The sequence below is a fragment of the Erythrolamprus reginae genome, chromosome 2 (assembly GCF_031021105.1).
Source record: "Erythrolamprus reginae isolate rEryReg1 chromosome 2, rEryReg1.hap1, whole genome shotgun sequence".
Lineage (NCBI taxonomy): Eukaryota > Metazoa > Chordata > Lepidosauria > Squamata > Dipsadidae > Erythrolamprus > Erythrolamprus reginae.
In genome coordinates this window covers 105,012,461-105,025,034 of record NC_091951.1, presented here as the reverse complement: position 1 = coordinate 105,025,034, position 12,574 = coordinate 105,012,461, and the positions used below count along the sequence as shown (strand labels likewise).

General features: G+C 42.6%; 1 protein-coding gene across 3 annotated transcripts in view; it reads left to right on the top strand.

The window, feature by feature from the left end:
• The window catches only part of LARP1 (La ribonucleoprotein 1, translational regulator), a 111,241-nt gene that overhangs the window by 50,973 nt on the left and 47,694 nt on the right, over positions 1 to 12,574 (top strand). For all 3 annotated transcript variants that reach the window (XM_070739016.1, XM_070739017.1, XM_070739018.1), the window contains exon 2: positions 8,932 to 8,993. In XM_070739016.1, the coding sequence (XP_070595117.1) occupies positions 8,932 to 8,993 (62 nt within the window). The remainder of the gene's footprint in view (positions 1 to 8,931; positions 8,994 to 12,574) is intronic.

Here is a 12,574-nt window from a genome sequence, read left to right as displayed (position 1 = left end):
TTTTGGGGCCCCCCAACAAGAAGGCCATCAAAACTTAACCCTTTCGACGTCCCAGTCATCAACAAGATCAAGGATTCGCTTTCCAGAGAAACTCAGGTCAGTATTCCCCTTGTTTTCGCTCCCAAGGTGGCAGAAACCCCAGGGGTAGAGGATCCCATTTTCAAAGAGGTTAAGAGGTTCCTCCTTGACCAGACCTTCCAGAAAGCCCAGATGGTGATCTCCATTCTACTCCCATTGGGGGGGACTCCTGGCTTGGTTCTCCTCCAGCTGGCGCCGTTCCTGTAAGGACCCCTGGTTTATTTCCACTGTAGAATGGGGACTCCAGTTGGAGTTTATTCTCTTGCCTCCTAAATGTTTCATTTCATGCCCATCCCCCAGATCTTCTCCATCTCGTCTTCGAATGGAGGAAGCTATTCAACATCTGTTGGCTATCAGGGCTATCCAACCAGTTCCCTCTTCCCAAAGTGGTCTTGGCTTCTACCCCATCCTCTTCATGGTCCCTAAGACGTCTGGAGGATGGAGGGCCACCCTAGACATCAAAAGTTTAAACCAGTTCATTAACTATAGGAAATTTAATATGCATTCCTTCTCATCCATCCTAGCCTTCATCCATTCAGGAGACTTTATGGTCTCCTTGGATCTGACGGAAGCCTACCTCCACATCCCTATTGCTAAGGGCCACAGGCAATTCCTACGTTTTGCCTTCTAGGGCAAACATTATCAGTATAGGGCCATGCCCTTTGGACTGTCCTCGGCTCCTCGAGTCTTTACCAAGCTCCAGGCGCCCTGGCGTCTCATATCTGAGCCACACCCATTCATATTTTATCCTATTTAGATGACATATTAATCCACGGTTCCTCTAAAGAAGGCACCTGTTCAGACCTCAATATCGCCATGTCTATCCTACAGGATCAGTTTTTCCATTAATTTCAAAAAATGTCAGCTCCTTCCGTCTACTTCTATTCAACATCTGGGAGCTATTATAAATTCAGATCTCAGGTTTTTCTCTCTACTGAGAGAAAAATCAGTATTAAGGAGTTTATCTCCCAGATAAGGTCTCAGGAAAGGACTACCATCGTTACCCTGTCATCCCTACTGGGAAAGATGGTGTCCTACATTGGTATTATCCCATGGGCTCGTCTTCACGCCAGGGATCTCCAATGGCTTCTGTTACCGTTCCAGAGATTGGGGAACAGCAACTCGGCACGCTTCATCACCGTTCCGACCACAGTCCTAAGATCCCTTATGTGGTGGACCTCCCCCGCTCTGGACAAGGGATCCCCCTTCAGGCGTCCAGATCAATTTACCATCACCACAGATGCCAGCTTAACGGGCTGGGGAGCCCATGCTCAGGGCTTGATAGCCCAGGGCACGTGGTCAGCGGAGCAGGCTTCCAGACCTATCAACTGGCTGGAATTGAGAGCAGTGTCCTTGGCCCTCAAACAATTCGAACCACACATCATCAATCAACATGTTCTGATTCTCACGGACAATATAGCCACAAAGAGTCATATTTGCAGACAAGGGGGCACCAGGTCCAAGGCCCTGATGAGAAAAGCCCTGAAGTTGGGTCTCTGGGCAGAAAGGCATCTTCAGTCGTTAAAGGCCGAACACATATCGGGAGTCCTCAATGTACAAGCGGATTGGGTCTCCCGGTCGACTCTAGACCCAGGAGAGTGGAGCCTTCATCCGGCTCTGTTTCAGCAAATCTGCCTCAGGTTCGGTCACCCATTGCTAGACCTATTTGTGACTGAGGCCAATGCTCAACTCCCTCGATTCTTCTCCAGGTTCCCCTCCCCGGGAGCGGAGGCGACCAACGCACTCAGTATCCCTTGGTCTCAAGGGCAGCTTTACACCTTCCCTCCAATTCCAATTCTCCCAGGTGTGATCTACAAGATCATCCTCGAGAAGGCCCAGGTGATTTTGATAACCCCTCACTGGCCACGCCGGCCCTGGTTTGTGGACCTACAACATCTGTCCGTCCAGGACCCCTGGCGACTCCCCGTTTCAGAGGATATGTTGCAGCAGGGCGTCTCTCTCCATCCAGATCCAGAGTGGTTCCACCTCACCGCTTGGCTATTATCCGGCGCGACTTAGACCTGCAAGGATAAGACCCGGACACTGTAGAAATAATTCTAAAAGCCAGAAGAGTGTCCACCAACAGGATTTACGATGATACCTGGTCCAAATTCCACCAATGGTGCTCACAGGAGGATCTATCCCCCCTGTGTATTTCCATCCACACGGTAGTAGCTTTCCTTATGGAAGGGTTCCAGCAAGGCCTTTCATCCAGCACCATCCGTCGCCATCTGGCAGCCCTATCTTCGGTATTAGCAGGGCCTCGCAGACAAGCACTCTGCTCCTTTCCGGAAATTCAAGAATTTCTTAGAGGTATTTCGAACCTCAAACCTTCCAGGGTTCATAGATACCCGTCCTGGGACTTACCGCGGATTCTCCATTCCCTTACTTAGGCACCATACGAACCCCTAAAATCCTTCAGGTACCTATCTTACAAGGTAGCATTCCTGGTGGTGATAACATCTGCCCGAAACATCTCAGAATTGGTAGCCCTTTCAATTAGGCAGGATCTATGCCAGTTCCATCCAAAGTAGTCCTGCGTTTGGACCTCACCTTTCTACCCAAGGTCAGTTCCATGTTCCATAGATCCCAGGACATCGTGTTGCCTTCATTTTGTTCCAACCAAAACCATCATCTTGCGGTCAGATGGCACACCCTAGATCTCACCAGAGCGCTGAGAATCTACATCCAACCGACAAGACCCATTTGGAGGTCTGAAGCTCTATTCGTGGCCTACCATCCCAGATCCATGGGATCCAAAGTATCCTCCACCGTAATAGGCTGTTGGATCCGAGGAACTATCTCAAAGGCTTATGAGTCAGCTTCCCTCACCATACCTAGAAGTATCACAGCTCATTCTACAACAAGTGCAGCCACATCTGCCGCATGGGCAACTCAAGCTCTATTGGAAGAAATCTGCAAAGCAGCCACTTGGGCCTCTCCAAACTCTTTCATAAGGCATTACAAAATTGACTCTTATGCTTCAGCGGATGCTGCCTTCGACAGAAAAGTCCTCCAATCCGTTATCTTTCGCGATAGCGAACTAATCCCTCCCTAGGGACTCATCTATTGGGTATGTCCCAAATGACTGCTGGACCCGCTCTCTCAGTATGGAGAATAGGTGTTGATTGCTTACCTGAACGCCTCTTCTCGTATGATGAGCGGGTACAGCAGTCACTTCCCTCCCTGTATTTCTTTTCTAACTATGGTTATTCCTTTAACCTGTTTCCTTCCTATCATGAGAGTTGAACACTATTGAGCCACGACAATTGAGCCTAAGTCTACATATTCACAAATTCTGGGGAAGGGGTGGATCCAGCAGGCTTTTTAAAGACTAGGCTCGGTCCTCGATGGATTGGACAGCGAGCAACCCATGTGACTGCTGTACCTGCTTATTGTACGAGAAGAGGCGTTCAGGTAAGCAATCAACGCCTTTTCTCTGCATGGTACCAAGGAAAGCTACAGGTACAAGCTTTATATTTTTGCATGCTTTGAAGCAACTATTTTGAAATTAATTGCATAGCTCAACTTCCATCTTTGCTTAAAGTTCTGGGCAGATGCTTCCATAAGATTAAAAAATTTAAAGGTGGTTGCTTTCTGTTCATAGAGGTCCCTTGTGACAGCTGAAAAAAATATGTAGATTTTCTCAAGAGTTCTAATCCAAGGTTATGATAGACAAACACAGGTGGAAGGATTAACATGGCATTCAGCTGGGAACTCTTCAGAAACCAACCCACTCCCGAATGTACTTTTCCTCCTCCCCCTTTCTTCTGTTAATAATTCTTTTACTTTTGACTGTATGCTTGAGATTGGATTAGAAACTTGGACTTAAAAACTAGGTGTTCATCTGATCTGCCAACTGATTAATTTACAAATAGCTTTTTTGGATTTTCCCGAGAATCCTTTTCTTCAGTTTGCAAGTGAGGAGGTACAGTTAAGCTTTATTTTCTCTCTCTCCCCTCCTCTTTTCTTCAGAGAGTTGGAAAGACAGAGTGACCTAGCTGTTTGTGTTTCTTTAAAAGGGGGACTGGGATGCCCTTTGAATTAGAATGAGAAGTATAATCTTTTGAACAAATGACCTTGAACATGTAAATCATTACCTTTCTCTTTTCCCTATCTAGCACAAAGAGAATTTATGTATGTACAATATTGGATGCATACCTTGATATTTATGCTAATACCAAATTTATAGAGAGAATTGACTTAGTCTTTTTTTTAAAATGACATTAACGTGGGATTTATATAGGAATAAGAAGGCTAATAGCAAATATTTTTCTGTTGATTGATAAATCCTTTATTTGAAGGATTGTATTTTAACTGTGTTAAAGTTTTAGAGTGGTGGTAATACTTTTTTTAATAAAAATCTTATTTTGCAGAAACCTGACTAGAGTTACTGATACTGCAGGATAAAGAACTTTTAACTTTTTTCATAAAAGGCCCTCTTGCAGTTTAGCCTTCTGTATATTCTTAGAATTCTGTAAGATTTGATCCTCCAAATATACTGCAATTACAACTCCAGCATTCTATAGGACTCCCATCAAGATGGTTTTTCCAACACATGCTGCAGGTCAGCAGTGGGATTCTGAGAGTAGGACAAAATAGGAATCTTAATTATAATTAGCCTTATGTCTTGTTTCCAAATTTGTGGTTGCATTTTATATCTTATGAAGCAACTTGCTTTATATTTTTATTATATATATTATTAATATACACTCTATCTTAAGGCTTAATTTTTTAAAAATAAAAAGTAACTTTATTGAAATTTACTCTTCCACTATGAGTTGAAAGATAAATTGGAATTAAAACTAAAAACTAATGCAAACTAAAAAAATAGGTGCAGAAAAAGAATAATTAATAACATATTGTTTTATGTATGTATATAAGTATGTATGTATGTACATACATACATACATACATACATGCACCATATTTTCCCCAAAATAAGGCCCTGTCTTACATATTTTTTTGCCACATAAAAGGCACCAGGTCTTATTTTGGGGAAAGGGGACATTGCCCCTAACAATCTGGGTCCTCATTTTACCCATGTCGGAAGGATGGAAGGCTGAGTCAACCTTGAGCCAGTGGTGAGATTTGAACTGCTAAACTACAACTAGCAGTTAGCTGAAGTAGCCAGGCAGTGCTGCACTCTAACCTCTGTGCCACCCTGGCTCTATAAGTAGTATATTGAATGTTAACATTTCTACAGTAAAGAAATGCTCCTTAATCTTTGTTTGATTTTTGAATTTTGAAGAGCTGCAATGGTGCAGTGGTTTGAGTGCAGTACTGTGCTCGCAAGACCCAGAGAGCACTGGAGAATCAGAATATATGAGAGAGAGATGGAAGACACACACACAGAGAGATACAGAGATAGAAAGAGAGAAACAAAGAGAGACTGAGAAAGAGACAGACAGAGACAGAGAGAGAGAAAGATAGACTGGTTTCCCATAGAAAACAGCCCCAAAACAAGGGTAGGCATGGCTGGGGGGAGTCATGTAACTGGGTGGAACTGAGTGATATTGAGTGTCTCCCCCCCCCCCCTGGGTTTTGTGGCTCCCTGTATTTTGCTTTCTGTGGGAAAATGGCTCTGAGTGTCTAAGATTGCAGAAACGTGTAGCCAAGCTAAGTGTCTGAAGGACCCCATTCTATCACTGGGCTCACAGGCACTTCAGCGAGCGGCACACTGGATTCATATTAGTGGTTCACGGGATTTTAAATTATGAATGTAGTGATCGCTGAGGTCAAAAAGGTTGTTGATATCAGTTTGAAACTCCTTTTCAGAGTTCAGAGATCTTTTGGAAGAGTTTTACTTATGTCTATTTCCATGTTCTAACAATGAACTCTAAAATTCTATGTTAAGTTTCTTCCTGTGATCTTTGTCTTTCTTGGCTTTGTTTTCTGTTCTCTTATTGGCAATTTCTATAGTTTAATCTGACATCCAGTTTGTTTTGTGCTGTTTGGCAGTTCCTTTTCACATTTATCCTTGACTGTTTATTTGAGTTCATTCCACAATTTCTCTAAATCCCTGAGTATATGCTTAAGATCATTTTGTAGAAGCCTATTGGTATTCTTCACCTTTAGCTTAACTTGGAAGTTGCACATGAGCAATTTGAGGTGTCTTCTACAGTCAGCATCTGGTTATCTCTTTTCTTTTACAACTTAGTTTACTCTACCCTTGTACATACCATATTTTTGGAATATAACACACACTTTTTCCTCCTATAAAAGAGGAAGGAAAAATTGGCTGGGTCTTATACTCCGAATGTAGCTGTGTCCACCTGCCCCTACCCTCAGCCTCCAACCTCCAGCAGCACATCTTGATTGCAGTTCTGTTGATTTCAAGTTGTATCTGATCATTTCTAAATGTGGTATGTGAATAAATACATTATAAAATGCAACTACCACCTCTTCTACACCAATAGATGCAGCATAAACCTGGATATTTTATTAAAAGGTTGTCCACAAAATCTAATTGACATCATTTGGTCATAGTGTATTGTTTTTGTTATCCTTTCTAACTGAAGAAAGCAGCATTGCTCCCATTATTATTATTACTATTATTATTATTATTATTATTATTATTATTATTATTATTATTATTATTATATTTGTATGCCGCCCCTCTCCGTAGACTTTTGGTGTGTGCAGGCCTCGCCCAGCACTTGTTGCCGTCAGCATATATAGCAGGGGTGTCAAACTCACGGCCTGGAGCCGGAGCTGGGCTGTGAGGTGCTTAGATATGGTCTGCGGGGCCCCTCTGGAAAGAGCAAAGGGTTGACCCTCGGTGCCTCTGCCAGCAAAAATGGAGCTTGACACGAGTGAAGTCGAATTGGCCATGCCCACCCAGCCCTTCGAGGTTAAACACAACTCTGATGCCACCCTCAATGAAATCGAGTCTTGAAACCCCTAAAGTTAAAAAAAAAAGCATTTTAGCAGAAGATTCTGACACATGTTAAGTTACATGTTGAGTTTATGGAGTAGATGGCCACAAAAAAAATGATCACAGATTATTAGGACTATAGAAAAATCCTGATTATATTTATTAATATTCATTATACAGTCTCCCTAAGAAGAAGTAAGACAACATGAAGGTTATAGTATCCATAGTGTCAAACAGCTTAACACTCTGCTCAGAATCGCTGAAGTGCAATAGGTAGACTTGTGACCCAGAATTGGATTGGGTTATATTTTAAAATGAAGAGTTGCCTGCTGCAAAGCAGATTTTAGGCATGCTTCATATCAAAGAGCTGTCCTCAATGTCTGCCATTTGGACCAAGTAAAGTTGCCTACATCTCTTCTGAGAGAATACCTTTTGTTAACAGGATTCCAAGCAGTGCTTATAAAGTTGCTGTGAAATTGTGCAAGTGTGAGTGAAAAGGTTGTGGGAAGAGAGGGACTCAGCTTTTTGTTACCTCACCTGATAATGTCATTCATCATAGATATTATTTAAATATTTCTCTGCTCATTGGAAACAACTTGGCATTTCTATAATGTACTTTTCCAAAATAGAGTGTGTTGGGCATATTCCCTTTTTATCACATTATTTCATTAAAAGAAGACAGAGGAAGTTCAATAACTATTGAATAGAATAAATTCAAGTACTCTTTTAGCATTACGTGAAATTCTGTTAGTTTGAAGAGCATCTATTATTTGATTCCATCAGGAATTTTTCTTCAGATATGTGTTGAATGTAGTGTATTTGCTTAGGGTTTTGAATATTATGAGGCTTAAGTCTAACCTTTGGAACATGAGCAACTGACAGGGAGAGGCGAGATAATATTAGCAATGAACACGTTAGTGAGTTTTGAGATACTATATGTGCATGTGTTAAGTGGCACTTGAGTTTTTATCTATCTGAAGTCCATATAAACAAGCAGTAGAATAAAATAATACTGCTAAAACCCAGGATCAGTTGGTAGTATTGTTACAGTATAAATGCCTTAATTATATAGGGTTAAACTGACATGTTTTGCAGTAAAAGAACCAGAAGCTTATATTCAAGCTCTCTGTCTCTGGAAATTACTACATTTCTCAGTTAATGGCTTTGAATGCAGCTGTTTTAGAGCTGTAAGTAGAGGTTACTCATTTGAATGTGTTATCTTAGCTATCTGGCTGCAATTGAAGGAAAATAAATAAAAATAATAATAAATAATAAATAAATACAATAATAACAAATAAATAAAAAATGGAAATGTTTCAAATACAGTAATACCTCATGATACGAACTTAATTGGTGCAAGGAAGAGGTTCGTAAGACGAAAGGTTCGTAAGACGAAACATTGTTTCCCATAGGAAACAATGTAAAGTCAATTAATCCGTGCAACCAAAAAAAACCCCCTGCAAAAAACCGGCGTTCGGAGACAGCTGGGAAGCCGCGCGGCTGTTTTAAAAGGTGACAGCCGGGCTGGGGGGCTTCCCAGCAACCTCTCGAACCGAACCCGGGGTTCATAAAAATTTTGCCTCTTCTTACGAACTTTTTTCGAGTTACGAACCGGCGTTCGGGAGGCTTCTGGGAAGCCCCGCCACCCGGCTGTCACCTTTTAAAACAGCCGCACAGCTTCCCTGCAGTCTCCGAATGCCGGTTCGTAACTCGAAAAAAGTTCGTAAGAAAAGGCAAAATTTTTATGAACCCCGGGTTCGTATCACGAATTGTTCGTAAGACGAGGGGTTCGTATCTTGAGGTACCACTGTATATTACTTTATAGGCAATGCAAACATCATATATCAAAATACAGTTAAAATTGAATGCATTTTCTATGCCAATTTGCTTATTAGTTCAGGTCCACTGTATGTGAGATTCTTTGATCAGTAATGAGTATACCATTCTAATGTTTGACTTTTCTCCAATTTTCTTAGAACATTCAACTCCAGCCAAAGTGGTGAAAGCAGCAAACCTAAGGCAGAGGAAAGGAAGCAAGGTACGTTGCTAACATGTTCTTTTATCAATAATATCTGTATGAGGGAGGGGGCGGTATGGAGGCATGATATATTATAATGAACTGGTTAGTTCTAGAGAAAAACTAATGTGACATTAGGATTTTTAATGCATCACTTTACATTTGCTCAAATTGAATCACAAATTCATTTCCAAGTAAACAATCACTTTTATTTTTCAAAAATCTTGACTATTTTAGAATAATAACATAAAGACCAGCTGTCTGCTTTACCCCTGATTCATTTATCAAAAAGTTAGAAACACTGCTGTGGTTTGGTTCTTTAAAGGACTCCAATTTTTTTCTTCATAGATAAAATTGCCCATTTATTCTTATTTTTATGCTTTCTGTATTTTAACTGTTTAGCAATTGATAACCATTTACTCAAAATAGACAAAAATAACTTTGTCAAAACCTTTTAAAAAATCTAAATATGTAATGTCAACAGGTTCTTGACACTCAAAAATCTCTAGAAATTGGTGAAACAGTATTTAATTTTCCAGAATCTCTGTTAATTTTTTATGGTGTGTTTTATTATTAGTTTTTTTAATTACTATTTATAAAAAATGATTTGAAACATTGTTGACTGATATATAACTTCATGAATGTCCCCAGTCCTTTGTAAAATCTTGGCGTTGCATTTTGCTAAATTTACAATTTAGTTTTAATAACTCTGGTAAGCACCACCCAGAACCCTCTACACTGCCTAGAGTCCCTTTCTAAAGGAGATTGGCAGTTAAGAAATCTGAAATATAAGTAAATAAATAAACAAACAAACAAACAAACAAACAAGTGTCTGGAGATTTGTTTATCAACGTATCCAAGAATCTCTTGTTACTTAGTTTTCTTAGTTGATTGGATTCTTCCCTGAGTGAGTCAATATGGGTACAGACATTTATCCCAGATCTGTTATAATGAACATCAAATGGAGACAATACAGTGGTCCCCCGATTATTGCGAGGGTTCCGTTCCAGGACCCCTCGCAATGATCGGTTTTTCGCGAAGTAGCACTGCGGAAGTAAAAACACCATCTGCTCATGCGCAGATGGTGTTTTTACTTCCGCCGCAGCAGCGAGGAGCCGAAGATTGGGGTTTCCCCGCCGCCCACGCAAACTCCTCGCTGCTGCCGCGCCCGCCGCTTGTCTTGTCCGCCCGCCGCTTGTCCGCCGCCTGCCTGCCCGCGCGCCCGCCGCTCACCCGCCCTTCGCCTGCCCACGCCGTTCGCTCGCGCCGCTTCCCAGCTGAGTCCTGAAGGCAAAGGCGAACTTCCGCGTTTGGCTTCGGGACTCAGCTGGGAAGCGGCGCTGGGGTTTCCCCACCGCCCACGCAAACTCCTCGCTGCCGCTCGCCCGCCCTTCGCCCGCCCACGCCGTTCGCTCGCGCCGCTTCCCAGCTGAGTCCTGAAGCGAACTTCCGCGTTTGGCTTCAGGACTCAGCTGGGAAGCGGCGCTGGGGTTTCCCTGCCGCCCACGCAAACTCCTCGCTGATGCCCGCCGCTCGCCCTCCCGCCAGCAAGAGGGGGAAGACCCAGGGAAGCCGCCCAGCAGCTGATCTGCCCGGCGCCATCTACGCATGCGTGGCCATAGAAAAAAGGGCGCGCATGCGCAGATGGTGTTTTTACTTCCGGGTTGAAAAATCGCCATATAGCCGTTTCGCAATGATCGGGATCGCAATACCCGGGGGATCACTGTATTCATTTACTTCAACTGTAATCTCCATATCCTCTTCAATATTTCTTACACTTTTGGATATTGAACAATCCAACATGGCCAGGATCTTGCTCCTATTGATTTTTAAATAGGTTGTTACTGCCTCCCCCTACTAACTTTGCTTTTCTCAAAAGAGCATGGTAATCTTTCTTTCTTTCTTTCTTTCTTTCTTTCTTTCTTTCTTTCTTTCTTTCTTTCTTTCCATTGCTTATTAAAACTTGACACTTCTGCCAGCGTTCGTGCTTTTTCATTCTCTTTTTTAAAGAAGGATTTTTATTTTTTGAAATTTTGCCACAGTCTGGGTAATCCTAGAGAGCAATACTGCCTTCTTTATATCTTTAGTTGACCTTTTCTTACAAAGTTGGATGCTTTCCAGTTAAATCGTAATCATGGTGCTTTTGAAAATCTTCCAAACATTATGAAGAGATTTAGCCTTGGTTCTTCATTTCAGTGTCTTAGAATTACCCTAATTTAGCAAAAGTTTCCCTTTCATGCTCAGATGCGAGTATTGGACACTGTTTCCTGTTGGCATTTATGCTAAATGGAAATAACATTTTGGTTATTTCCAATTATCTTTTGTTTCATCAAAGATTTTACATCAGATGATGGAATGAAATCACAGATTACATCAAATTGTTTTCCATTGTATTGAAGGGAGAGTCTGGAATTCCCTGGAGATTTCTCATGGACATTTGGAATTATTTGAAGTGTCTGTGAGTGCCTAGCTTGTTTGCCTTTGGGCAACTGAGCGGGCTGCTGTGGCTGCTGCACAGCTTCTTGTATTTGCCTTTATTTAAAAGAATGCTATGATGCAGGGTGGTTTTAAGATCATCCACCCTGCTTGAGGTTTGTGGTTTCAGGCCAGCCTGATGAACAGTGTTTCCTTTCTAGGTGTTCAACTGTTGCACCTGCCATTTTGCCACTTCCTCAGCTTGTCAGTGGCCTACCTCCTCACCTGAGTGAGCGACAGCACCATTGCCATCTGGGGTTGAAGTGGCAGGTATTGCTAGAGCCAGATCGCTTTCTTTTTCCACCACACCGGTGTTCTGCCTGGTGTGTAGTGCCCTCCTGGTTTGCACTCCAATTTTATTTGCAGTCACTTCAGTGGCAATTTTTTGTTGGCGTGAACACTATTTGGGAGCATAACAGACCAGCAATTGGATTTTGGGTGCAAGCACCATTTTGTTGGCAGCCATTTTGTTGGCAGCCATTTTGAGAGTCTGTCATTTGGGACATGAGTTTTTTTTATCTATTCTTTCATCTAGCTGGGCCGTGAGTACTTTAGGGCTTCAAGTGGCAGTCAGCTAAGACATTTGGTGCTGGGTCTGGGCACTAGATTAGAGACTTCACCATCAGTTGCCTCTTAGTGCTGGTTATTTTGTTGACACAGGGGATTTAATTTGTTGGCCTCCTTCCTGCTCTGCCCTTACAGGCCCTCGGCTTGTTAACCATTGCTGCGTGGAGAAGGGGTCCTGACTGCATTGGTGGCCATACTCCTTCCACCATCTCCACAGGGGCAGCAGTGATTCACATAAGCCTGCCTTCTACTGGCGGTCTGACAGGATGGACAGTGAGCTGTTTATACTTCTCATAAGGGGATCTTGTTCCTTCCACTTCCATAGGGAAGCCAGGGCCCCGGCTAAGGCTAGGTCAGCCAGTTTGGCGGCTGCAGAAAAATTCAAGTCAAAGACTGCCCCTACCAGAAGTCTTCCAGAGTGGATCAGAGGGAGGCTCACAAGCACAAAAAAGCACTGGAGAAAGATTTCTCCAGGGCTGAGGCGGCCTGTGAAAGACACTCTTCAGCAGTGCATCGCCGCGTACTTCAGCTGGTGGCTGTGGACTCTTCTTGGCAGTTCA